The sequence below is a fragment of the Mugil cephalus genome, chromosome 17 (assembly GCF_022458985.1).
Source record: "Mugil cephalus isolate CIBA_MC_2020 chromosome 17, CIBA_Mcephalus_1.1, whole genome shotgun sequence".
In the NCBI taxonomy this organism is placed as follows: Eukaryota; Metazoa; Chordata; class Actinopteri; order Mugiliformes; family Mugilidae; genus Mugil; species Mugil cephalus.
Window position 1 is genome coordinate 12,784,137 of NC_061786.1, and position 23,364 is coordinate 12,807,500.

Sequence of the window (23,364 nt, forward strand, 5' to 3'; positions counted from 1 at the left end):
AACTTGGGAGAGCCAGGTTTCCCAGAATGCATTACGCTGGAGTCATCAAGTAGACTGTGTCCCCCAATGTGTACCTAAACGTACAACCTGTCAAGTCCAAAGTTCCCTCCCAAGAAAACCCACTGCCTTCTGTACTCTTCCACATGTCTATCTATGTTGTAACATCATGTTTCTACAGTAGGCCAGGTTAAAGTAGTGGCAGGTAACACCTTTTAATCCACACCTTTGTGCCAGAATAATGAGGAGAGAGCGGCAGTACTAAAATACATAAGGCTGATGTTTTTTTTGTTACATTCACTGATTTAATGCAGAGTAGCCATCCTTTCAGGTGTCAGTTATCTTAGCATGTCATAACATTTGTAGCATTGCTCATATTTACCCATCTGCCTCGTTCGCATACGATACTAACTCGCTCATTAGCCTTTTCTGTGGTGATTTCAAGTAGTTATTTTAGACAGTGCTACAAATAGCTAGGTCTGATGTTATGTAAGAATCCCAGGCAAAGCATGAAAGGGTGAGAAAGCGGTCAGATCTTGAGAGATATGATGTTGATGAGATTATGTTTCCTCAAGCATGAAAAGGCCGTCTTATATAATGTTTCTAGCGTGTCTATTAAGTTAGATTTTAATTGAGGCGACATGTACCATGCTTAAAAAATAAAATATTTAATGTGAATTATTATAAGGTCTACAACTGATTTATATAATTTGAGCCACATCAGTTGTCACATTTAAGGAAATTATAAATCTTAGGCCAAGGATTTATCACCAGAGCAACCAAGGACACATGATGGCTTCTTGTGTAATGAAATCCAAAATAAATTTATATTCATCCTTGACATTTCAGATGTTGGAGGTGGACAGATGGATACTCCTTAACAACTATCGAATGTCTCTTCATTTATTCATAGCGTGTTTCATCTAGTCTGTCCACTGGTTTTTAAGACATCACTGCACTGAAACTAGGGAAATGTGCTCCTAAAATAAAGAGATGAAATCTTTTGTTTGAGGTAATTCCCAGTTTGCTAAATAACAAGCAAATGCATCAACTGTATGAAATGAATAACGAGAAAAGTGTTTGAAAATATAAAAAAAATATGCTTTCCTGTCTCAAAGCCAGATGAGGAGGTTGACACCAATGTCATGTGCACACATTTAAAAAAAATATATATAGCTAGCGGTCTGTTAGCATAGCTTTGCATAAATGCTGGGAATAGCTTGGCCCTGGGCTAGCTAGCTGATGTTTACAGGGTCACATGTTAAATCTGTTTAATCTGCATAAAAGTGATACTTTTACATACGTATGCTGTTATAGCATAGTGCCAAAAGGTAGTTAGCTGCTAGTTGTAGCCTCGTACTGAGTGGACAGACATGGTTGCACTGTCAGCCACATAGTAGTGTGTTTACAACTTATTGTAACTTATTGTCTTTCATCTTGAACTTTTTTTTTTTTTTTTTTTTTAATTTACAGCATATGCATTTATTAACCGGTTAGTTAAATGCATGCATACACATTATAAAGCTCTCAAATAAGTTCAATTTATTATTTGGGAAGTAGCAACATGGTGTGGATTATTATTATGTTAGCAAGGTCACAGTATTTAGTTAAATTTTACAGATGAACTGTAATGGAATTAATATTATTTGGCAGCTTATAGCCCATAAAGTTGATAGTTCTGTTGACCAAGAAATTCCCCATTTTATGTCCCACTTTTTGCTGTGACATGACGAATAAAAACAATCCTCAGTTACCAAGTAACAAAAATCCAGGGATTAAATGTAACATCCATAGTCAGGGTGGAAGGATGGTGGAAGTATGTTTCCACTGTTTGTTTTTATCATTTTGAGGTTTAAAGGGATTAGGGAGGAGAGGGCAGTGTGGCCTTTGAGTCACTGAGATCATTGATAAGGTTGTTAGGTTACATCTAATTCAAGAAGATGCGTGGAACACTGGTATAAAATGGGATGGATTAGCAAAGAAAGTCCTCACTATGAAGGAGTCCTGTACTGAGCTACAATGAAGGGGAAGCTTTCTTTCAACATGGTAATGCTCTAATAATCACTCTAAAATGTACTCAAGTGTTTATTCACCAGATTGCTGACTGACCATTTTCTTTTATTTCTATATTATTAGGTACCAACCACGATGGGTTTAGTGAAATCAGCTGGAGTATCTTTTCTTGTGTTGTCTTTTCTCCTCTACGTAGCTGATTCATACCCCAACATCGACTTATCGAACAGTAAGAATTATTTACAGTGCAAGTACTAGATTACATATTACTAGCAGTAGAATACGTACTAAGGTGGTCCTCAAACCAAACATCTAATGCACCATATTCTTGTTTGTATTTCCTATAAAGTGTCCATGATTCATACCATTTTGTTTCTGCTTTTCCAAAAACCTCTAGTGGGCTGCGTGGAATGCACGCTGAGGAAGAACGAACTTTTCTCAAGGGATCGTCCGATCTACCAGTGCAGTGGCTGCTGCTTCTCCAAGGCGTTCCCAACTCCTCTGAGCACCATGAAGACAATGACGATCCCAAAGAACATCACCTCAGAGGCATCATGCTGCGTTGCAAGGCACAGCTATGAGGTACAAGCGCAAAACAAAAGACTTATCAGGCAGATTGTGCTCTTTATATTTTGTGCATTTTAACCATAATTTATGCCAGCAGGAGAAAAGTAATAATTAACTCCAGGTGTCAAGATCAAGAAGAACTAAATTATGCTACTTTATAGACAGATCTGATAGAGTGTTCTTTCATTTACTTCACTACATGTATAAAACACTACTAGTAGTGCTATTCAGACAAGCTTTGCTTATCTTCTAAAATGGCTTATATTGAATTATGAGAATGAGTTTGGTCAAATGTTTATGACTTAGCACTTATCCCACTTATATTCTCTTCCAAATGTCATAAATCTTAAATCTGACAACATCTAACTATGTTTATTTTTGATACTTCCCGTTAACTCGACTGTTTTGTGTAAATATAGAACTTTTAATTGAAGAAAGGAGGAGAAGTTCTCAGCCTCTGCCAGTTTACAGTTTCTTCCATTCATTTTTCAGTTTTCATTTAGCCTCATGCTGCTTCTGGTTTTAGTGCTAAGCAGTGAAAATAAATCATTTGCTGCTGTGGAGTCCCCGTGACTTTGCTAAGTTTCACGCTTTCTATCATATCCGTTCTTCTTTCAGACAGAGGTAGGTGGCGCCAGGGTGAGAAACCACACAGATTGCCACTGCAGCACCTGCTATTTTCATAAAATATGACAGATGGGCAATGAAGACATCTCTGCGACGCTCGGCTTGGCAACATGTTGTTTCTTTTAATATGCACAGTATGCTCCTCTCTGTTTTGAAATTTGTGTCCTTGCATTGCCAAATAATATTTTTGAATTGATTAATTGTCTGTGATAGCTGATGAGTTATGTTATGAGAAATACATTTGTTCAATTGTGGGTTTGATACACAGTTAAAGTCTGTATGGTGTGATCATAAACACGTCTTACATTAAAATCCATGCATGCACGTGCGTGTTTGTTGAGATTTTTGAGTAGCTTTGGATCAGAAACTCTGCTAAATGAATGTATTTAATGTGTTTTCCATGTTAAATTTCATACAGTTTTTTTCAGCAGTCTCCCCTATATCACCTGATAGTTGGCTGTCAAACAATACATGCTTTATAGATTGTATATTGACAAATATACAAAATACACAATAAAAACACCAAAAAAAATGGGTGAAAAAAGTAAGATTTTTACTATTGATGCATTTTTGTAATATTCTCAATGAAGGTTTTTTAATGTTCCAAATGTAAGCTTAGGATGAATATGAAAGTTAAATTAATAGCCACCATCTGATCACACCGGTATGACCACAGGTTTCAGAGTGGTAATGTGAAGAACAGCAACAGGCGTAACAGCAGGAAACAGACAGTTTGAGGTTTATTAGGTGTGTGCCACAACAACTTTGAAGCTTCCACATGAAATGGAAGCCAAAATTCACTCAAGTAGTCAAAAGCTAATTGAAATATAATTGAAAAGAGATTTTAACCTCTTTGAGTCTCTGATGTATGAGCTAATTGATCCTGATGAGGGCTTTGTGATCTTATCGAAAGCTCAAGAAGAGCTTCAGAATCACTATTTATTATTAGTATTTCAATATTAAATGCCTATTAAATGTTAGTTTTTATGGTGTGTGTGTGATCTGAAGAAGTAACCAGTAGCTCCATTCTTTAATTTATGATAGGGAATGTTATCAGCTTTTGTAGCACAGCTCATATCACTCCAAGTACAATGCAGTCACTCATCTAGATGATATTTCAGCATTACTCTTTTATAGTTTTGCCCTTTTTAATTCAGAAACTTAATGACCATGCATAATGGCGCTTACAGAGTCAAGTGCTCAGCTCCATCTTCCCCTTTGAGTCGGTCACCAAGGCCAGGTGTCGCCTTAGCTACCCTGCTTAGTGAGCATCTACCCTACGGAAATCACAGTGAATGATGCTAATGAATATACAAAAAGGATTATGCTATTTTAGGGAATTATACATCGTATTTTTGAGAAAGTGCAGCAGATGTGTATACATCTAGGAGTGGGATTGTCTGAACATGGTAGCCGCATGGAGGTCATGGTTCCTATACACTGTGGATGGAAACCCAGACCAACCATAAGACTGACTGATGGGTAAATATTTGAGCCTGTGTGAAGAATATGATTTCGTCTTATTGTGAGGTCGTAGCTGCTTTGTTGACATCAGGGGTATGTATATGTGGAGCACACCGTGTGCTCTCCCCTCCCCCCTGCGTGCGCGTGCGTGTGGGAGTCTGGCAGCGTAACATCTGTGCGTACGCGATCGTGATTGTTGTGAAGATGGCGGAGGGGGAGACAGAGAAGGAATATGAAACACGGAAAGCTGTCGAGGAGCTCCGAGAGCGGTTCCAGGGTTTGACCACAGCTTTGAAAGAGAGCTCGCAGTCTCCGCTGGAAGCCTCCCTGCATTTCTGCCAGGAGTTTTGCCAGGTTAGCCCGCTGTGCTGCTGCTCATCCCGGGTAGCCTGCAGCCCCTGTGGCTTCCTGGCCGAGGATGCGCGTCTACGTTTGCTACAACAATGTAGCTAAGGCAGCTAGCTTGCCTAGCTAGCTGCCTGACATTTTAAGATGCGGGGGGAGGGAAAACTCCACGGTGCCTTTTAGCCATAATCTTAGTGCTATTTGTGTGTGGCGTGCAGTTATTTAGAAGCTCGGCTACCCACGGGGCGAGAAGGCACGCCATTGTGTGCTCACTGTGCATGTATTACTCGTATTTTCCAGGCCAGCTAGCTAATAGCAGATGAATGCTGCTAGCTGGTATGCAGGGTCCCCCTGTCCTGTGCAGTGGTCATGCTGTGCAAAAAAATGGATAGCTACGTTAGCGAGATTTTCCTGGGCGATTGCATTAATATGCACTGGAACATTTACATATATTTGCTGGAAAAACATGATTTAATCGCTATGCCATTGCTTCTAGCTGATTGTAGAGCTTTTAGCTGGGTGTAAAATTGGGTTACTTTTGTGAAGCTGTTTCATTGTACGGAGAAAGCAATGATTTTTTTCCCCCCAAGATGCTAGCCCGGGCCTTTTGCACTAATTAATCCAGCTAAACACATCAGCGGAGATGTTAATTACTGGACTGTGGTCATCACCAGCAAATGGTGTTAAATTGATGGCAGTGTAATAGCAACCGAAAAAAAAAAAAAAACCTGCAGCTGGCCGAGGTGGAGATTTGAAGGGGAAAGTGTTGCAGTGGTCACTGACTCCATTACACATCCTCCTCATTAATTAGCCCTGACTACGTAAATATAACGCGAGGTTCTCCGGTTTACCGGCGATGCAGCATGGATTATTGTCATCGACTGAGAGCGAGGTCATAAATTAGTTTATTGCCCTGCACACATCATCCGACTGTGAGGAATTTGTTCAGCTTAAAAGTTATTTGGGGGAAAAAAAGCGGTCGAGTCTCGGGGACGTGTGCTGTGCTTGTGTGCGGTTCAGTTGAGATCTGGGTTTGTTTCAGAGGAGTTAAACTGTGGCGGTAATGCACGATTTTAGGATGGTTGGTTTTTATGAATATTTTGTGTCTGAGTAAAGTATGCTGCATTTTATTTCTTCTTTTTTTTTTTGTAATCGATGAAGGTCCACGCATAACTTTGCTGGCTAAGTCTTCTGCAACTGGGCAAAATTATGTTATAAATACATAATAACATGGATATTTTTAAAACCCTATATTCTCTGTAATAGCATTACAATAATTTCTTATTGTTAAAGTTTATTGTGGCATTTAATGAAATAAATCTTAATTCAAACCATCATAAATTGTGCTTTCACCTTCATATTTAGTGCCATCATAGAAGAATGACATTGTTTTTTTTTCCCCCCTTACTATATTTTATTTGCTTGTTTTTATTTTGGCTTTCACAATTAAGTCAGAATCCATCGACATGTAATTACACAAGTTTCACACGGCCGAGCAATAAAATTACAGCTGCAACTGACTTTTTTTCATTATTGGTTGATTAGTCACACTACTTAAGTCTATAAAAGTACCTCAAAATAAAAACGAATATGCCATAATAATGCCATCACACGACACAGAGTGTAAAGCGGAAAAAACTATAAATATCCACAGAGAAGCTTGAAACCAGGAATGCTGTGATTTATTTTTTTTTTCCAGTCTCATCACAAATGTATATTTTTTTATTTTTGCATAGCAGCATCAATTAAATACACAATTTATTCGGTGCACAATCAGTACCCGTTTGTCAGCCTGTACATTTTTCTAATCGGAGTATTTGTATGTTTTCCCTCAGGTCCTTGTGGAACATGCCGGTCGCTGGAAAACTGATGAGGATCCACTGCCCTTGCTGGAGGTTTACACCGTGGCCATCCTCAGCTTTGCTAAGGCCGCCTCCTGTCTCTCCTCCGAATGTGAAAACGTGCCACTCCTACTTGAAAAGTTAGCACTGTGAGTAGAAACTGTTTTGTGGATGCAAATGACTGAAATCCCTTATTACAATTCTTACCTTTGAAGAGCACGGTTTTTATAATGGGTGTTTCATTTGAATTGGAATAATAGTGCATTTATAGTTTGGAAAATCCATTTGCATTCATTCATGTTTGGAAATGCTTCACACGGGTTTTGAATCTACATGGTTTATATTTACTTTGTCATTCCACTGACGTTGATGTTTGAGCAGTTTTCTCATTAGTCATTAAGAGGAACTGAAATCTACTGGGAGAGAGGCACAATATTTGTCAGAGAATAAATAAACACCCCAAAATCCTAGAGGAAATTTTGGTATAAGACATATGTAAATATACTACTGTATTACACTCTACACAAGCCACTCAACTGTTTGTACAATGTGCTCTTATGAAGGTAAAATCCTTGAGGCTGTAATGCAGAATAGAAATGTAGGTGATCTCTAGGGGAGCGGCATATTTGGGATGATGTATTTTGCACATGAAGGCACAGCCACAACACAAAACTAAGGAATCCAGAGATGATTATTACAGTAAAGAATGTGTCTTAATTTAATATAAATGCACATATTGATCATTAATTTTGTTTTCCATTATTGCCAAATGAAAAAAAACATCAGTGAATATTTAACTAGTAGCTCACTACACTAAAGAAAGCATTTCACTTCTGCTAATTTAAGAGCTTTTTTTTTTCTTTCCCTTTCGACTGTCTCCGCTTCCAAAATACCACACTGACTTTAAAGCAACACATTTTGTTGATAGTTGTTCTTGTATGGTTATCCCTGTTTTGTGGAGAGTGTGCACATCCTTGACCTAAATCGGGCTTTAACAAATGGCTGTGTGGGATCTACAGGAGCTGTGCGGAGCTGCTGCTCTTACTGCCCCAGCATGTCCCTGGTGCCTTATGGGAGGAGTTTCAGTCCTCCATGAAGGTCAGTATCCCCAGGGCTATTAGCAGAATTTTTTTTTTCTTAGACCTATCTCTGCAGTAGTAAGCAATGACAAGTTGTTTAGTGATTAGACTGCATTTGGGTTAACTCTGTATTGAACTAGTAAAACTTATGAGGTGAAATGTTGACAATTGGTGTTGTCAATACAGAAATCTAAGTTTTCCGACTCAGATTTTCTGCGATAACATCCTTGTAGTAAGTATTCAGCACTTATTTAAGTGTTACATATTTTTTGTCTTCTGTTGCAGTTGGCACACAGCCTTTTGCAAGAAAGTGGAAGCACACAGCTCTGCCTGCTCTCAGTTCTGGCACAACAGGATGGTGTCTGGTCCAACACCACATTAAGCAGCATCTTATCCAATCAAATTCCACAAACTGAGCAAGGTTGTTTTTTTGTTTTTTTTTTTAAATGTCTATATTGGTTTACATCATGTGTACAGCTGTAATTTCATAAAATTACTAGGGTTAAGTTTTCATGGTAATTATACTCCCTCGTATGTGCAACATATCTCATATCTTTTCTTTCTGCTTCTTAGTCCACGAGTTTCTCGAGTTGGAAGGTCCCACGCTTCTTAACATGCGAATAAAACATCTTATCAAAGTGGAGAGCGTTGATAAAGCCGCCGTCCTTGCAAAGATGTGTGCTGAGTATCCAGGATATGAAGGAAAAGGGAACTTCAAGCAGACATACTTGCTTTGCATCTGCATGACAAAAAGTCAGGAGCAGCTGATGGAAGAGGTGAGAAAGAACACAAGTTTATTGTAAATACAATACTTTGATCAGCTTAGCAAATGCTATGCTCTTAAAATAATTCATCAATTCATTATACGAATTATGTTTCTGCCAATGAGCAAACGTGATACTGTTATAAATGAAGCAAATAAAAACGGATCAGAATTGACCATGTTTTCCAAAACAGTACAGACACTGAATCCATTATGCAACATATTTTCATTTGATTTCATTTACGTTGATCATTCTTTTGTTTTTTCTCGGTGTCTCTCCAACAGATTGCCTCAATAGACTGTAAAGATGCTCTTGAAATGATCTGCAACTTGGAGTCAGAGGGAGATGAGAAAGGAGCGTTCTGCTTGTGCACTGCCTTTCTCAAGCGACAGCTTCTCCAAGGAGACGTGTATTGTGCCTGGTATGTTTTGCTGTGGACTTTTACCAAAACTGGAGCAATTCGTAGTTTCAAATGGTTGAGTAGCATGGTAGATGTCAACTTTGTATCGTTTGAAAAGTCGAAAAGTTTAGTCAAATAAAGTAAAGTCAAATGGGAATGAATGAATGTTATAGTTTTTTAGTTCATGACTGTTTGAGAAAGTGTTGAATATAAATTATACATTTCCTATAGATTTAGACACTTTCATTTAAAAATCTTGACCACTTCTGCTTGTGAACTTTTACAGGGAACTCACACTGTTCTGGAGTAAGCTACTCATGCGTTTAGAGTCGTCTGCTGATTCATTTCTTGGCCGCAGCAAAGAGATGGCCCTTCTCTGCCGGAGTGTCTGCCACATTCTGTTTCTCATTAAAGTGATCCAAAATGAGGTAAGAAAAATAGCTAGAATTTTCTAAAAGGAGAACCCTGACATTGTCACTCACACCAACAATGACTCATAGGATTGTGCAACTGTTACTGTGGCCTTAAAATAAAACCCTCTGCATTTATGTTTATATTTTGTTAGGTTGGAGAAGTGGGGCTTCCAGTGTGTGTAGAAATGTGCATTCAAGCTCTGAAAATGACCTCCAGTGACCATAAAGACAGCAAATCTACCATCTGCAAGACTATTTCCTGCCTCTTGCCAACTGATCTAGAAGTTAAGCGTGCGTGCCAGCTGACAGAGTTCCTCCTCCAGCCTACTGTTGACTCGTATTATGCTGTGGAGTCACTGTACAATGAACCTGACCAAAAGCCCGAAGAGGATGGGAGTCTACCGGTCCCCAATTCTTTACGTTGTGAGTTACTTCTGGCCTTGAAGACACAGTGGCCTTTTGATCCAGAATTCTGGGACTGGAAAACACTGAAACGCAATTGCTTAGCACTGATGGGCGAGGAGGCAGCTATTGTGTCCTCAATTGACACACTCAATGACACAGATGAGCAGGAGGTGGAAAGTGCACTTGGCAAACTCCCTGAATACAGAGACCTGGAGGATTTTCTGTTAACCACTACAAATGAACTCAATGAAATAACAGATGAAAAGGAGAAAAACAGAGAGGCTAAGAAACTTCGGGAGCAGGGTTTTGTGTCTGCTCGGTTCCGAAACTGGCGAGCCTACATGCAGTATTGTGTTTTATGCGACAAGGAGTTCTTAGGTCACAGAATAGTTCGCCACGCTCAGAAGCATTTCAAAGATGGAGTTTATCTTTGTCCAATTTGTGCCGATAGTTTTGAAAGTAGGGAGGTTTTAGAACCACACGTAGCATCACATGTAAAGCAATCTTGCAAAGAGAGACTGGCAGCAATGAAAGCCGCAAGGAAAGTGGGCAAACCACCTCAGTCCCCTAAAAGTCCGTTAAAAATCGCCAAGGTTGCAGCCAAGAGTAACATGAGCCCTGTTAAAATTGAATCTCAAATTGGCAATCAGTTGGCGGCGCCTGTAAAGACGGAGCAAACCACATCTGATACACAGATAAGTCAAGACTGTTTCTGTCCTGTTAAAAACTGTTCTAAGGCTTTCAAGTTTTTCCGTAACCTCATGGCTCATGTCAGATCTCATAAGGATGACGAAGAGGCCATGAGGTTTTTAGAAATACAAAAACAGAAAGTGGTGTGCCAGTATTGCAGAAGGCAGTTCGTTAATGTCAGACATCTTAATGATCATTTGCAGATGCACTGTGGCAGCAAACCGTACATCTGCATACAGCTGGATTGCAAGGCCAATTTCAACTCCAATTCTGAGCTTCTCATGCATAGAAAAACACACCCAGAATTCAAGGCCCAGTGCATGTTCCCAAACTGTGGCAAAGTCTTCAGTGAGGCTTACCTGTTGTATGATCATGAGGCGCAACATTACCTTACTTACACATGCCAAATGGAGAACTGTGGTAAAATATTCTACTCACAGTCTCAATTCGTGTCTCACCAAGAGAATCATAGTGCAAATGATGCAGCGAATAGTTTTTCACACGCAAATCAAATGCCCCTTGGTCCTGCAAATGTAGAGCCACCACCCGATTACGCCCCTAGCAAGGAAGACACATGCTCTACTGTTGTTTGCTTTGAGAGGATTAATACAGACATTTCTATGAAAGAAGCATCAAATGCAAGCACATCACCATGCACATCACCAGAGGTTGCTAAAGAGCCTGGTGCCCTGAAAGTGAAACACTCAATTGCAAGCATCCTGAATTCAGTGGCAGATCCTGAAATAAAGGAACCAGAGAAATGCTACACTCCACTCACCAACCCCGCTCCAGCTCCAGCTCCAGCTCCAGCTCCAGCTCCAGCTCCAGCTCCAGCTCCAGCTGATGCCAATCCACCACAGGAGGCTCCCCATGGGCACCATACTGTTGCCGGACAAGGTGAAGTTCCTCCAGTGTATCCTGCACACAGCGCAACGGATCCTGTGGCAAGCCAGCAGGCGGAAAGGCAAAATATTCTACAAGGCAGCGAATTTCAGAAGACAATGCCACAAATAATGTCTCCAAGTCAAATCAAGACAGAAATGCCTTGTTCGCTGCAGGAATATTCATCCAGCACACCTACTGCAACTGCTGGTAATGAAGAGAACCTGCATTGCTGCCCATATAATGACTGTACAAGAGCATACAGTACAAACAAAAGTCTGTCCAGGCATGTGAAGAAGCAGCACCCAGAGATATTTGAAGATTGGAAATTAGCAAAGAAATACAACAAAGTGACCAAAATTGCAGCAAAAAAGACGCCCAGTGTACCAGCTACACCGAGTCAGTCTCAGAACCTGGGGAACCGGCTGTCAGATCAGCCGGGGACACTATGCAACAAACCTGGGATGCAGCAAATGGATTACCCAACGGGATGCTCCACCTCACCCGCCCAATGTTATCCTGTCTCAATGGAGCCTGTGCCTATCACTCCGATGGTGAATCCCACAGTGTACCCGTCCTGGGGTAGCCCAAACAATCCCAGTGGAGTGATGCAGTCAGACATGTCTCAGTCATGGTCGTCACCCTCTATGAGTAACAGTTATCCAGATGCCTTTAACATGAACGAGTACCCTTCCCGCAGCTATCCCCAGTGGCAGGCAGACCCTTACCAAACCACATCGTCTCTCCCTGCTGATAGAGATCATTTAGGGGCGCCTATACAGGGTCCCACTATGTCACATGCTCCTTCAGACTCAAGTTTGATGTCTCAGTACGTGTCCAGCTCTCTAATGCTTGACAATGGAGTACAAATGCATAATGGAGGACATCAATATTCACTCTTGCATCCTGTGGGTAGTGGAGACAATGCGGACGAGAGAAAAAACAGTGCAAGTATGACAGGACAGGATAATGGAAACAGTATGTCAACAATTGACAGCCTCCCTGAAGGAAGTTACAGCACTCCATATGCACAGAGTGAAAACTCTTGTCTTACTCAGTGCTCATCAGTTGATATGCCTATGAAATGTCTGAGCCCAGAGGCTCAAGTTCCGTTAAAAGCTGCTGATGAAATAATCAAAACAGAAATGTCAACTCCTGGTTATGAACAGATGGATAATTCTGGTGATGGCATGCTCAGTCCACAAAGTGTCATTCCAGCAGATTTCCAATATGATGAGGACTGTTCTAACGCCGACTGTGAGACCAACCCTGCAGACGAAAAGACTGGCGAATCTGACACGCAGAAAGGAAAACGCAACAGGCTGAGCAAGCGCACCAAATGGCCAGCAATCATCAAGGATGGCAAGGTCATCTGCAGGAGATGTTTCAGAGAGTTCACAAGTACCAAATCTCTTGGCGGTCACCTGTCTAAGCGCTCACAGTGCAGACCTTTAAATGAAATTGACCTGACGGCAGATCTGCCAACGTCATTTCTTGATTTCCTCAATGACCCCCATGTTCCTGACACAAATGGATCATTGTTCAACATGCCAAATGGTGAATTCTCACAGGAATCCTGTAGCTTGACAACTTGGACTTCGCCTACAGTATTAAAACAGGAGCCCCAGCATACAAATATAACAGACTATTCAAATTCCTTCTCTGTTTCTTCTGAAAACCAGCAAGAGAAGGCAGTAGACATTGCTAATCCATCCCCCACCGTACCTCGTCAGGAGGACCACCTGATGGAAATTTCACACGCCTTTCAGAGGCTGGATTTAATTGAGGCTGCGCAAGAGAAGATGCGAAATGCTTTGTCCTCGCAGCAAAGTGTCAGTCTTTGTGACATGGAAAAGAGTAAAATACAAAGTAAAAGCGATGACAAGCCCCTGGAAAAGATACCCAAACCTTTCAAGTGTGACCAGGACGATTGTGAATACTCATTCATGACAAAGGAGGCGTTATTCAAACACTTGAGTAAAATGCATGATTATTCTGTCGAGATGATAGAAGAGCTTAAAAGAACCCCTTCCAAGCTGTCTCCATATCCTTGTCAGATTTGTCCTAAAACATTCACAAGAACTACAGGACTGAGAATTCACTACGAAAAAGTCCATCGGTTGTCAAAAGCAGAAATACTGAAGCTAAAGATTAGTGCTCGAAATAGACGTGCATTCAGGCTTAACAAAGAAGTGGCAATTAGCCGTGTACCCACTGATGCAAACACCAGTAGCACAACAAGAAGTGCAGATGTAATGCCTGTAATAAAACAAGAACCACTTGACATTGCAATTGCACCTCAACCTGACAATGAGAACAATCCAGAAGTTCCTGAAATCACTTCAGGAGATGTAGTAAAACAGGGTTTGACACCCGAAGTATTAACTGTTACACGACTACCATCACCTCAAAACTATTTGACTGAAAGTCAGTTTGGGGAGGCGACGCCATCAACTCCCACAATAGCTCCAGAGTCAACTCTCTTGTCTGTTGTAAACATGAGTCCAGACAGCGACGTGAAAACCAGCTTGAAAGAGAAACTCAGTCCTGTTGGCAAAGCAAAGGTACCAAAACAGAAATCAAGCGTGTCCTTGAGTAAAGTAAAAGACCTAAAGTTCTCTACAGAATCTGTTTCATCCTCTCCAGAAAAACCCAGCAGCTCCAAAAGCACACCAACAAAGGAGGAGAGGAAAGAGAAACTTCAAAAAAGGTTGAGCCTCAAAATGTGCGACACAGACAATGCCTTCAGTCCATACAGACCATATCGCTGTGTTCATGAAGGATGCACCGCGGCATTCACCATCCAGCAAAATTTGATTCTCCATTACAGGGCCATGCACCAGGCATCCCTGCCTCCTAGTAAAGCTGAGACTGAAAAGACAGGCGTTGACAACGGACAAGAGAGCGAACCGAGCATAGGAAAAGACCATGAAGTCAGGTGTCAAGTGAAAAACTGTTCAAGGGTGTTCATGGGAGTCACAAGGTTGGTGCAGCATTACCTCTTACTTCACAAGTTCACCCGCGACAAAGCCACCGCCATGATGGCCAGCATGACCATAGAGACTTTCAACTGTGACCGACCAGAGTGTGCTCTCCCATTCAACTCCGTGGAAAAGTACATCGAGCACATTAAGAATTTCCACAAAGAAATCGCCATCTCTGAGAGTGGTTCGGTGGATCCAACTTTCCGGTGCGAGTTTGAGGGATGCGACCGTGTGTACACTACAAAGTCAAACCTCCTCCGCCACCTGATCAAAAAGCATGAGTATGTATATGATCCCAAAACAAGTGATGGAAGAAGGAGTAAAGCTGTAGGGCTCTTTCCAGGACTCAACAATGGGAAAGAGAACGTAGAAAATAAGTTCAAAGTGAAAAAGAAAAACACTAAAAAGAAAGATGGCAAGTCCACAGAACACTGGACTAGTTTTGGAAAACCTACACTAAAATCTCACGAAGAGGCGTCGGCCATGTGCACCAGGAAGTTCCCCCTGCAGTACCCATGCATGATCATAGGCTGCGATGCGGTGGAACGGGCGGAAAGAAGTATATTTAAGCATTACACCACTCATGGCCTCACAGAAAGATACATTGAGGATCAGAGGAGTCAATTTATTTTCTGCAAAAAGTACTCACGCGCCAGGTTCAAAGATGCAAACAAATCGGAGGGCGCTTCAAGTTCATCTGCAGACGAGACGGAGACGGAAGACGGCGCAAAGTCCAGTGACCAGAAGCTGGATGAGCTGGTGGATAGAATAGGCCAAGAGGACAGCAAACTGTCTAATGACGATAGTGCAGAATCTCAAGCTTCCACTGGGACCGACGGTGGAGTTAAAAGAGGCCGTCCCAGAAAACCTGCACATCCTACACCAGCTTGTCCAGAGAGGATGCAGACCCTTAGGAACCGTTTGACTGTTAGCAGTTCAAGAGAGAACTCAAATCCTGGTACCCCTACAGCCCAAGATCAACGTGACGATGGGGTTTTGCCAGGGTCTTTCAAGCCTTTAGGACTTGAAGACTCTTTCCTTAAGTTCTTGGAAACCTCAGAGTCAACCCACTCTTCCAAACGCAAGTTAAACGATAAATCTAGTGCTGAACTGCCGTCCAAAAGACATCAAACTCACAGACAGAAATCTTCAATGAAACATAAAATCACTGATGAATTTAGAGGCTGTGAGAATCTAGTAGACTTTAGAAATCCCTTAAATCTCAAATCTGTGAGTAATGTTAAAATTGTCATGGATAAAACATTTTCAGACGGTGCTGATCTTTTGCTGAAGCAGCTACAAGATATGAAGCCCATAGTCATGATAAAAAAGTGGCTTTATAGCGGATCATAGCCCGATATTTTGTTTTTAACTCAATCTCACTCAGGATTTGAGAAGTTATGCTGCAGAAATGGTTTGTTTGATAATGCATAAGATTTCCAACAGTCATGGTCACAGTTAACGATGAAATGGCCTATTTTGTACTTATGAAAAAAAAATGTCTCGGATGATTTTAAGTATGTATGTTAGTTATAATAACCAGGTAATCTATAGGGCATAGATTTTAGAACATGTTTGTATTTATGCTTAGTACTGAAGATGTTTTTTTTTTTTTTTTTTTTTTGCTAAATGGAGACTTTTAAAGAAAACTATGTTTTTATATATCCCTATGGGATTTCAAGTTCTGTTTGTATTTATTTCATCCTTTTTCAACACTAGTAGACCTATCTGTAATATTTACATGTCTTCCACGAAGTGTTCAATAAAATGTTACTGGTTCTTTTTTGTAAAACTCTGACTGCAGATTTCCTATTTTTCTTAAATCCTTACTTGTTAAGTTTGTATAGTTAGGTTTACAATACAGCAGTTTCGTTCTTATGCTTAGTTTCATCGGGGCATTATAAAATTGGTTAACATTTCCCAGACACTTATGTTTTGATAGAAATAGACATTTAGTGAGTCCAGGTTATTTGATGTCTTGTTGCGGGTCATGTAGCAAAGCTTTAAATTGTAATAAATTGTTAGATTATTCCTAAATTAAAAGTATAAAAGTAGTTTTTATAAAAAACGCTTTCTGAAATAGTCTAGTGTAAATGTGAGGCCTGTTTTATAATTTCAATGTAGAAAATCAAAGTCATTCAAAATAAATAAATCACTGTTTGTGTCAAGATATTCTCAGTTGAGAACATAAAAATAAACTAACAATATGTATTGTGCAGATAAGGCATATGTTAAAAAAAACAAAAAAAAACAAACAAATGATCAAATATATAGCTAATGTGCACACTGTAGTATGTTACGGAGCGCCATGATGATCCCATCTTTACTATTTCCATCGTTTCAAGCTTTTTTCAGGGCACGTTCAAGATCAGCAATGTTAACGAAAACATTCACCGCTGGAAAGTGAACTAACGGGTCATAATTAAATTAAAATAAGAGCAAAGTAATTTACCATTCTCTTTAGTAAATCGTAAAAACCAGTGTGTGTGTGGCTGAAGAACTTAAATCCTGTCAAAAACTACGAGTAAACACCGCTCGGTGTTTACTTGTTGAACATACCCTCTTCCGTAAACGTCACATTGGCGCGAAGTAGGTAAGCCTAAACGCAGCCGTCATTTTAAGTCGCTGTGTGAGCATCTGTTAGCTGAACCTCATCTCCAGACACCGGTTTAACCATTACAGACGTGAACAGCGTGAAAACAAAGATGTCTACTTCATCTGTGTCAAAGGTAATGCGTTATACGTTATGTCGCACGGGTGTTAAATACACTCGGCGAGTATACAGTTGACACAACATGGCCACATCACTGTGTTGCTGCTTTGTTTATAACTTATGCTTGTTGACATTTCAGGGCTGCTTTGTTTTCAAGCCCAGTGCTAAGAAGAGGAAGACTCACAGTTTGGGTATAACGTGTTGATATTTATGGTTTAAAAATAAATAAATAAATAAACGATCCAGTAAGAGGATTCAGGTGTCATTTAATGAAACTGATGCCATTTCTCCTCAGAGAGTTATTTCAGACATGGCTGTGAGTCTGCAGAGAGCAGCGAGACACGATTCAGACTCTGTCAGGACCTCTGGGACAAAATCAAAACAGACACAGAGGTAAGAACAGAAATCCTCTATCACAACAGAACCCATAGTGTGAAGAACTGGACAACTTGACTTGTGTGTGCTTCTATAGTTTTTATTTATATTCTTCCATTAGCTTCTATTTTTATCTGTGTTTCGTTTTTTTGTTGTTGTTGTGTTGTTTGTTTGTTTTTTTTTACCAGACAATGACAGTAAAACGTATTATTCTTATAAGAGTGATGTCACCAATTGATGTATTTTGATTACCATATAAAAACACACCTCTAAAATGTACCTGTGTGAGATAGTTTAAGTTGTAGAAGCCCATTTAATCTGTGACGAAAACAAAAGATGATCTAAATTACTATGAAGAGCATCTGTTGCAACATAATGACTTTAAAATAACCACTTAGTTGTCTTAACACACCGAGAAACAACATCAAAATAATGATTTAAAACACAAATGTCAATATCTTTAAGTGAAAGAGCTGCTGTAGCAGCATATTTAGTATCTTAAGATAGCCATGCTAGCCATTAACAAACAATTCAACATCTGAAACTTCTTAAAGAGAAGTTAATATCACAAAAGCATTTAATAATATATAGATGTATTAGATGTAAAGGTTAGTATTGTTAAAATAATGACTTGGTATTGTTGACAACATGAGAAACTCACAAAATAATGTGTTAAAATGCACATTTAAATATCTTAAAATAATGAGTTAATGTATCAATATACTTGTATCCCTTAAATATTAAGTGAATATCTTAAAAAAAAAAAAAAAACTAAGCAGCCTCTTCAAAATAATGTATTAATATCTCAACATATTTCAAATGTGTGAGTTAGTTTCTATAAAATGATGAGTTGGTACAATTACAAGATCAGATGCAGTTTTATTGATCCCCATAGGAGAACTTCAGGGTGACACAGCAGCATTAAGTCTGTTTATACACTTTCTACTGTAGTAGCAGTGATGTTGTCATTGCACATATTGTATAAGACCATATGCAGCCTGTACGTAAATATGAAAATACACCTCCAATCAAACATACCTCCTAAAAAAAACCCACAAATGAATTCTTTGAGTTGTGATTCTGTTGAATAAAACAATTTAATGGATCTATTCGGAGAAAACTTATCAATAATTGAATACAATCTCTGCGTTTTAAGATTTTACAGGATGAGCTCAATCGTAAAATCTTGGACAGCTTGCTGGACTTCACCAGGAAGTGCTCTTCCACCCGTCAACACAGTGACTGGACGTCCCAGATGAGAGCCAGTGAAATTCCCACAGCAGCTCTCGTCCTCGGTAATGAGCCAGTAACGTCTCACATCATCGTTCATAATTACTGTATATTAGCATTTTCAGACCACCATTGCTCCTGCAGAGTTGTAATATCAACAAAACAAAACATTTAAAGTGTATTTTTTATGTTGTGATGTACTCAATCTGACCTTCCTTTGGTTTATCCCATATAGGCGTGAACGTACCAGATCATGACATGACCTTCCAGAGTCTGTCTGACCTGCTCCGGCAGTCTGTCACTCCTCATGTGACCTCTGTGCAGGCCAAAGAGTGTGGAGGTAAGACGTTAAGACAGCTGCTCTGTTTCAGAGTAAAGGCACTGGTTAGAAACCAATTTACTCCCCTGCTCTCTGTTCCTCTCTCATGTGCATTTGTTTATCATTTCAGCATTGAAGCATTTGATGAAGAAGGTCCTGGAGAGGTTAATGGATACAGTTGTGGATGATGATGATGACGACGAGGGGGAGAGCGAGCGGCCTCAGCTCCAGAAGAGTGTGCACTGCTCTCTGAGTACGCTCTGTGATTGGTACGCCGCAAAAACTACGGTAGGAGCGCACTGATTTTTACATATTTTACATATTTTACACATAGGTGCACACAATGAGTTATGATGAGAGGGCACTGAGAGTTTCCACCTGCAATTTAGAAATCCAGCAGCGGTACTCCCGGAAAAAAGCGAAGTTCCCCAGCCAAAGATGAGCAGCTGCAGCAGCCTCCTGTCGTAATAATCTTTAAGGATTTGGAGGCTTTTAACCCAAGAGTTCTTCAGGATTTTATACTCATATGCAGGTAACTAGGAGTTTTTTTTTTTTATTCAGCACAGTCTTACAGAAAGATAAGGTTTAGTCATGTTATACCACGTTCTTCAGCAGTATCTCTACCCCACAGTCGGTACATTGACCGTCTCCCGCTGATGTTCATCTTTGGGATTGCCACGTCGCCCAGCACCATCCAGCACATGCTGCCCCACTCTGTGTCCTCCCTGCTGTGCATCGAGCTCTTCCAGTCTTTGTCCTGCACACAGCACCTGGCCACAGTCATCGACAAGGTAGTTTTACCCCCTGACATGTACAGATCAATGTGGAGGCACCACAACACAGTGTTAATCATATTCACAACCTTAACTTAATTTTCACTTTGTTTTTGGTTTTTATTATTTTTTCGGCATACCGTATTCGATGACCAATTCGAAAATCAGCTACTGCATTTGAGTCTCATGCCTCTCTTTACCTGCTGCAGTTCTGCTTTAGTGATATTTTATCAGAAGGTATCTAGAATTTGTTCATCTGCATTTGTGTGAACGTGTGAGGAAGCGATACAGGTACCTGGACGGTCTGTGTATGTTTCGTCATTGAATTTTATTTTCCGTTCAGAAAGGGATATAAAAAAAACTGAAAATTAGTGGTTATTTGATTTTCATTCTAAAATCCACAAATCAGGATTGAGAACAAAGAAAACTTTAAAAAAACGGTCTATGTTTTTTTCATACCGTACGACCGGAAGTTTTTCAAAGAGAATGTATAAAGAAAAATGCCTTAAATTTCAAATGTATTATTAAAATGAAAATCGAATAATATTTGAATATTTGACCCAGTATTTGTATATTTGAGTATCTATTTATATAGGACCAATCATTAATTAAACTATTTAAGTCATCGATCATCTATACCATCTATAATCGTTTTAATCATTTGTCTAATTTTATGTGGACACTTCTCTATTATTTTGGTAAATTTATTTTATGTTTAAATTACAATGACATACACAAATTAGTAAAACATGAAACGGATTGGAAGCACAAGTGAACAAGCACTGCATCGAGCTGGAAGCACAAGCCCAACGTTTATGCACAGATGGGAGAAAGCAAAAGGAGGTGATGCTAAATGTTCACTGACTGACTGAGGACCTTGACAACATGGCGTTTTCTTCTACACGTCACTGCGCAGACACTGATACTGAGACTGTCCGACGACAAAGAAAGAAAGAAAGAAAGAAAGAAAGAAAAAAACAAATGACCTCACGCTGCACTGAAAGCCGAGTCCGTGTCGTACTCGTACACAATTAAATGACACGCTAACATTTAATTTCCTACTAATTCAATGCAGCGCTAGAAAAACATTGACATATTTTAAATTTTACTGAGTATTTACTGTTATTTTGGCAAACAAAGTCGGGTGGTGAAACATATTAAATGTGTTTCCTCTTTTCCTCTTTTTATAACATGTTTTTCTTACTGGCAAAAACCGTCCTCAAAAACGACACCCTGGTCATTTTTCCTGTGTTCAAAATATTCCCACACGGCTGATTTACCACGTTTAGTCGGGGGGGAACGACTCTCCTGCCATTTTCCCTGTAGACGCTTCTCATCTGCAACATCTGCAGGGACCAATAAAAAGCAGCACACGCGGCTGCGGCAACATGTGGGTGTTGCGTAACTTTGTTTTTGTTCCATTTGAGTTTGCCCTTAACTGTGGTTCCAGCATAGTATTTTCTAACGGTGTTCAGGAAACGTTGTGATCAATTAATCTTAGCGCTTAATATCGCGATTAATTGTGAAATCGGGTAATCGTGACATCCGTACCGGGCACACACGACAGTAGACAAAATAACATAACCAGCATGTAATTAATTCATGACCTTGACTCTTGCATTTTTCTTGAGCATGAACCTAAACTCAGTAATTATTTTTGTCTTGCTTGTTTTCCAGTTAGTCCTGACGTCACATTTCCCTTTTAAGCTCAACGGTAAAGTGATGCAGGTGTTGATCAGCCTCTTCCTCTACCACGACTTCTCAGTGAGAAACTTTATCAAGGGAATTCAGGTGAGACATTTCCCACGGTTTGCCCTCTGGTGCCCTTCCTTCTCTCTGAAGATATGGTTTTGGTAGGAGAGATAAGTTTTGTGTTCTGTGTCTGTGCAGCTGGCCCTGCTGGAACACTTCCACTCTCAGCCTCTCAGTGTGCTGTGCTGTAAAAAGAAGGAGGCTCTGCATAACGTGACTCAGCTCAGTCAAAAGGACTTGATAAAGCTCAAGGATCTGCCCTCGTTCACTAGGTACTCAACAAACACATTCTTTTATTAGAACAAACTCTGATGTGGTTGTTAGCACGAATGCTAAAAACTTCTAAACAAACCGATGTTGGTCTCCTCCTCACTCTCTGCATTTCTTTTTTTAGTTTATATCTTTTCCTGTTCAAACGTAAAAAACTCTGCTTTTAAATCTGTGGGTTTCTCTTAGATATTTAGAGAAGCAGGAGCCACAGGAACAAGTCAACCTGACGGAAGACGCTCATTTAAAGGTGCGTTCGTTGTTTTGTCCACAGAGGGTTCTCGGAAAAATCTGAACTTTTCAGAATTTAGAAAAATGCTTTGCTTTCTTTGTTTTCAGGAGGTGTGCCAGAATCTGATAAAGGGCCTTCACAAATACCACAAGAACTATTATCCCACCCTGAGGTGTCTCCACACTCTGACCTCATCGTTACCAAGATATCCTCTGGGAAAACAGGCAAGTTTTAGGTCTCAACTGTCAGAAAAATTCAGCTAAAGTGCATATCCTTTAGTCTTGATGTAACTATATATTTTTGTGTTTTACAGATCAGGGAGCTCCATTTAATATGTCTGGAGAAGAATGTGTGGGAGAACGAAGATTACCAGTCAGCCATGAAGCTTCTAAAGTAAGCCTGGAGAGTTAACGCAATAAATAAATAAAATGATGAATGACATTTTGACCTACGTCTGCCTCTTTTGTACAATTTTACAGTAACTGTTTCTAATATCTACATGAGCAAATGCTATTTACATCCTCCACCACCAGATGGCAACACATTCTGTGACATTGGGAAGGTTAATGCGCCTCCTGGTGGACAAATAGTCATTTATACAGTAACGTGCTATGAAGCCTTTTGTGGTTGTGACACCTTGAACAAACCCAGACTCAACAACAACCCGTTCAGAAGGTCAGCTGTGTCCTGTGTCATCCAGTTGTAAACCTGCCGTGTTTCCCCTTCAGGATGCTGGCTAAAGATGAGCTGATTGCTTCGCTGCAGAGGTGTCTGGAGATTCTGCAGCCTGTCAAGTCAAAGAAGATGAAGAAAGCTTGTGTCCAGCTGGAGGAACTACTCGCCAAATTCAAGCAGCTGGACAGTAAGTAGTGCAAATCATCACAACATATAGCTTTTAAGGTTTTATTTCTCCTGTTTGTATTTTCAGCCTAACTAATAGAGGCACTTAAATGTAATTTATTCCAATCTGTTTCAGCTACATCTTTTATTTTCTTTTGTTCATAACAGCAGCTGCCGCCGAAATGACCGACAATGCCGACGACAGCTTCACCTCGCCGGTGAAAAATCTTCAAAAGAAAACCGACCTGTTCCAGCTGCAGAAGGTAGCTCATCATTGCGCCCGCAGACACCTCCGTAAAACTTCCGCTCTGTCGCTGCAACTCTGTGATTGTCGTCCTGAACGCAGACGCTGCTGGAGATGAACGAGACTCGGAGGTCCAAGAAGATGAGTC

General features: G+C 40.2%; 3 protein-coding genes across 4 annotated transcripts in view; all 3 read left to right on the forward strand.

The window, feature by feature from the left end:
• The first annotated feature begins 1,900 nt into the window (after positions 1-1,900).
• On the forward strand, positions 1,901-3,528 carry cga (glycoprotein hormones, alpha polypeptide). The gene is made up of 4 exons (XM_047611303.1): positions 1,901-2,043; positions 2,134-2,239; positions 2,408-2,592; positions 3,196-3,528. The coding sequence occupies exons 1-4, from the start codon at positions 2,017-2,019 to the stop codon at positions 3,268-3,270; spliced, it is 393 nt and encodes a 130-aa protein (XP_047467259.1). The 5' UTR covers positions 1,901-2,016; the 3' UTR covers positions 3,271-3,528.
• Positions 3,529-4,836: 1,308 nt separating this feature from the next.
• Positions 4,837-16,263, forward strand: znf292a (zinc finger protein 292a). The gene is made up of 8 exons (XM_047611281.1): positions 4,837-5,022; positions 6,849-7,003; positions 7,874-7,952; positions 8,219-8,354; positions 8,507-8,709; positions 8,982-9,118; positions 9,384-9,525; positions 9,663-16,263. The coding sequence occupies exons 1-8, from the start codon at positions 4,873-4,875 to the stop codon at positions 15,822-15,824; spliced, it is 7,164 nt and encodes a 2,387-aa protein (XP_047467237.1). The 5' UTR covers positions 4,837-4,872; the 3' UTR covers positions 15,825-16,263.
• Positions 16,264-17,039: 776 nt separating this feature from the next.
• Positions 17,040-23,364, forward strand: part of orc3 (origin recognition complex, subunit 3) — a 10,802-nt gene continuing 4,477 nt past the window's right edge. The window contains exons 1-16 of one of the 2 annotated variants that reach the window (XM_047611615.1): positions 17,040-17,200; positions 17,324-17,375; positions 17,480-17,577; positions 18,716-18,854; positions 19,025-19,129; positions 19,239-19,396; positions 19,498-19,640; positions 19,740-19,899; positions 21,559-21,672; positions 21,772-21,905; positions 22,090-22,150; positions 22,240-22,356; positions 22,446-22,525; positions 22,861-22,994; positions 23,141-23,235; positions 23,319-23,364. The exon at positions 23,319-23,364 is cut by the window's right edge and continues 52 nt beyond it. In XM_047611615.1, coding sequence (XP_047467571.1) covers positions 17,177-17,200; positions 17,324-17,375; positions 17,480-17,577; positions 18,716-18,854; positions 19,025-19,129; positions 19,239-19,396; positions 19,498-19,640; positions 19,740-19,899; positions 21,559-21,672; positions 21,772-21,905; positions 22,090-22,150; positions 22,240-22,356; positions 22,446-22,525; positions 22,861-22,994; positions 23,141-23,235; positions 23,319-23,364 — 1,660 coding nt within the window. In that variant the 5' untranslated portion in view covers positions 17,040-17,176. The remainder of the gene's footprint in view (positions 17,201-17,323; positions 17,376-17,479; positions 17,578-18,715; positions 18,855-19,024; positions 19,130-19,238; positions 19,397-19,497; positions 19,641-19,739; positions 19,900-21,558; positions 21,673-21,771; positions 21,906-22,089; positions 22,151-22,239; positions 22,357-22,445; positions 22,526-22,860; positions 22,995-23,140; positions 23,236-23,318) is intronic. The other variant, XM_047611616.1, reaches the window with a different exon arrangement.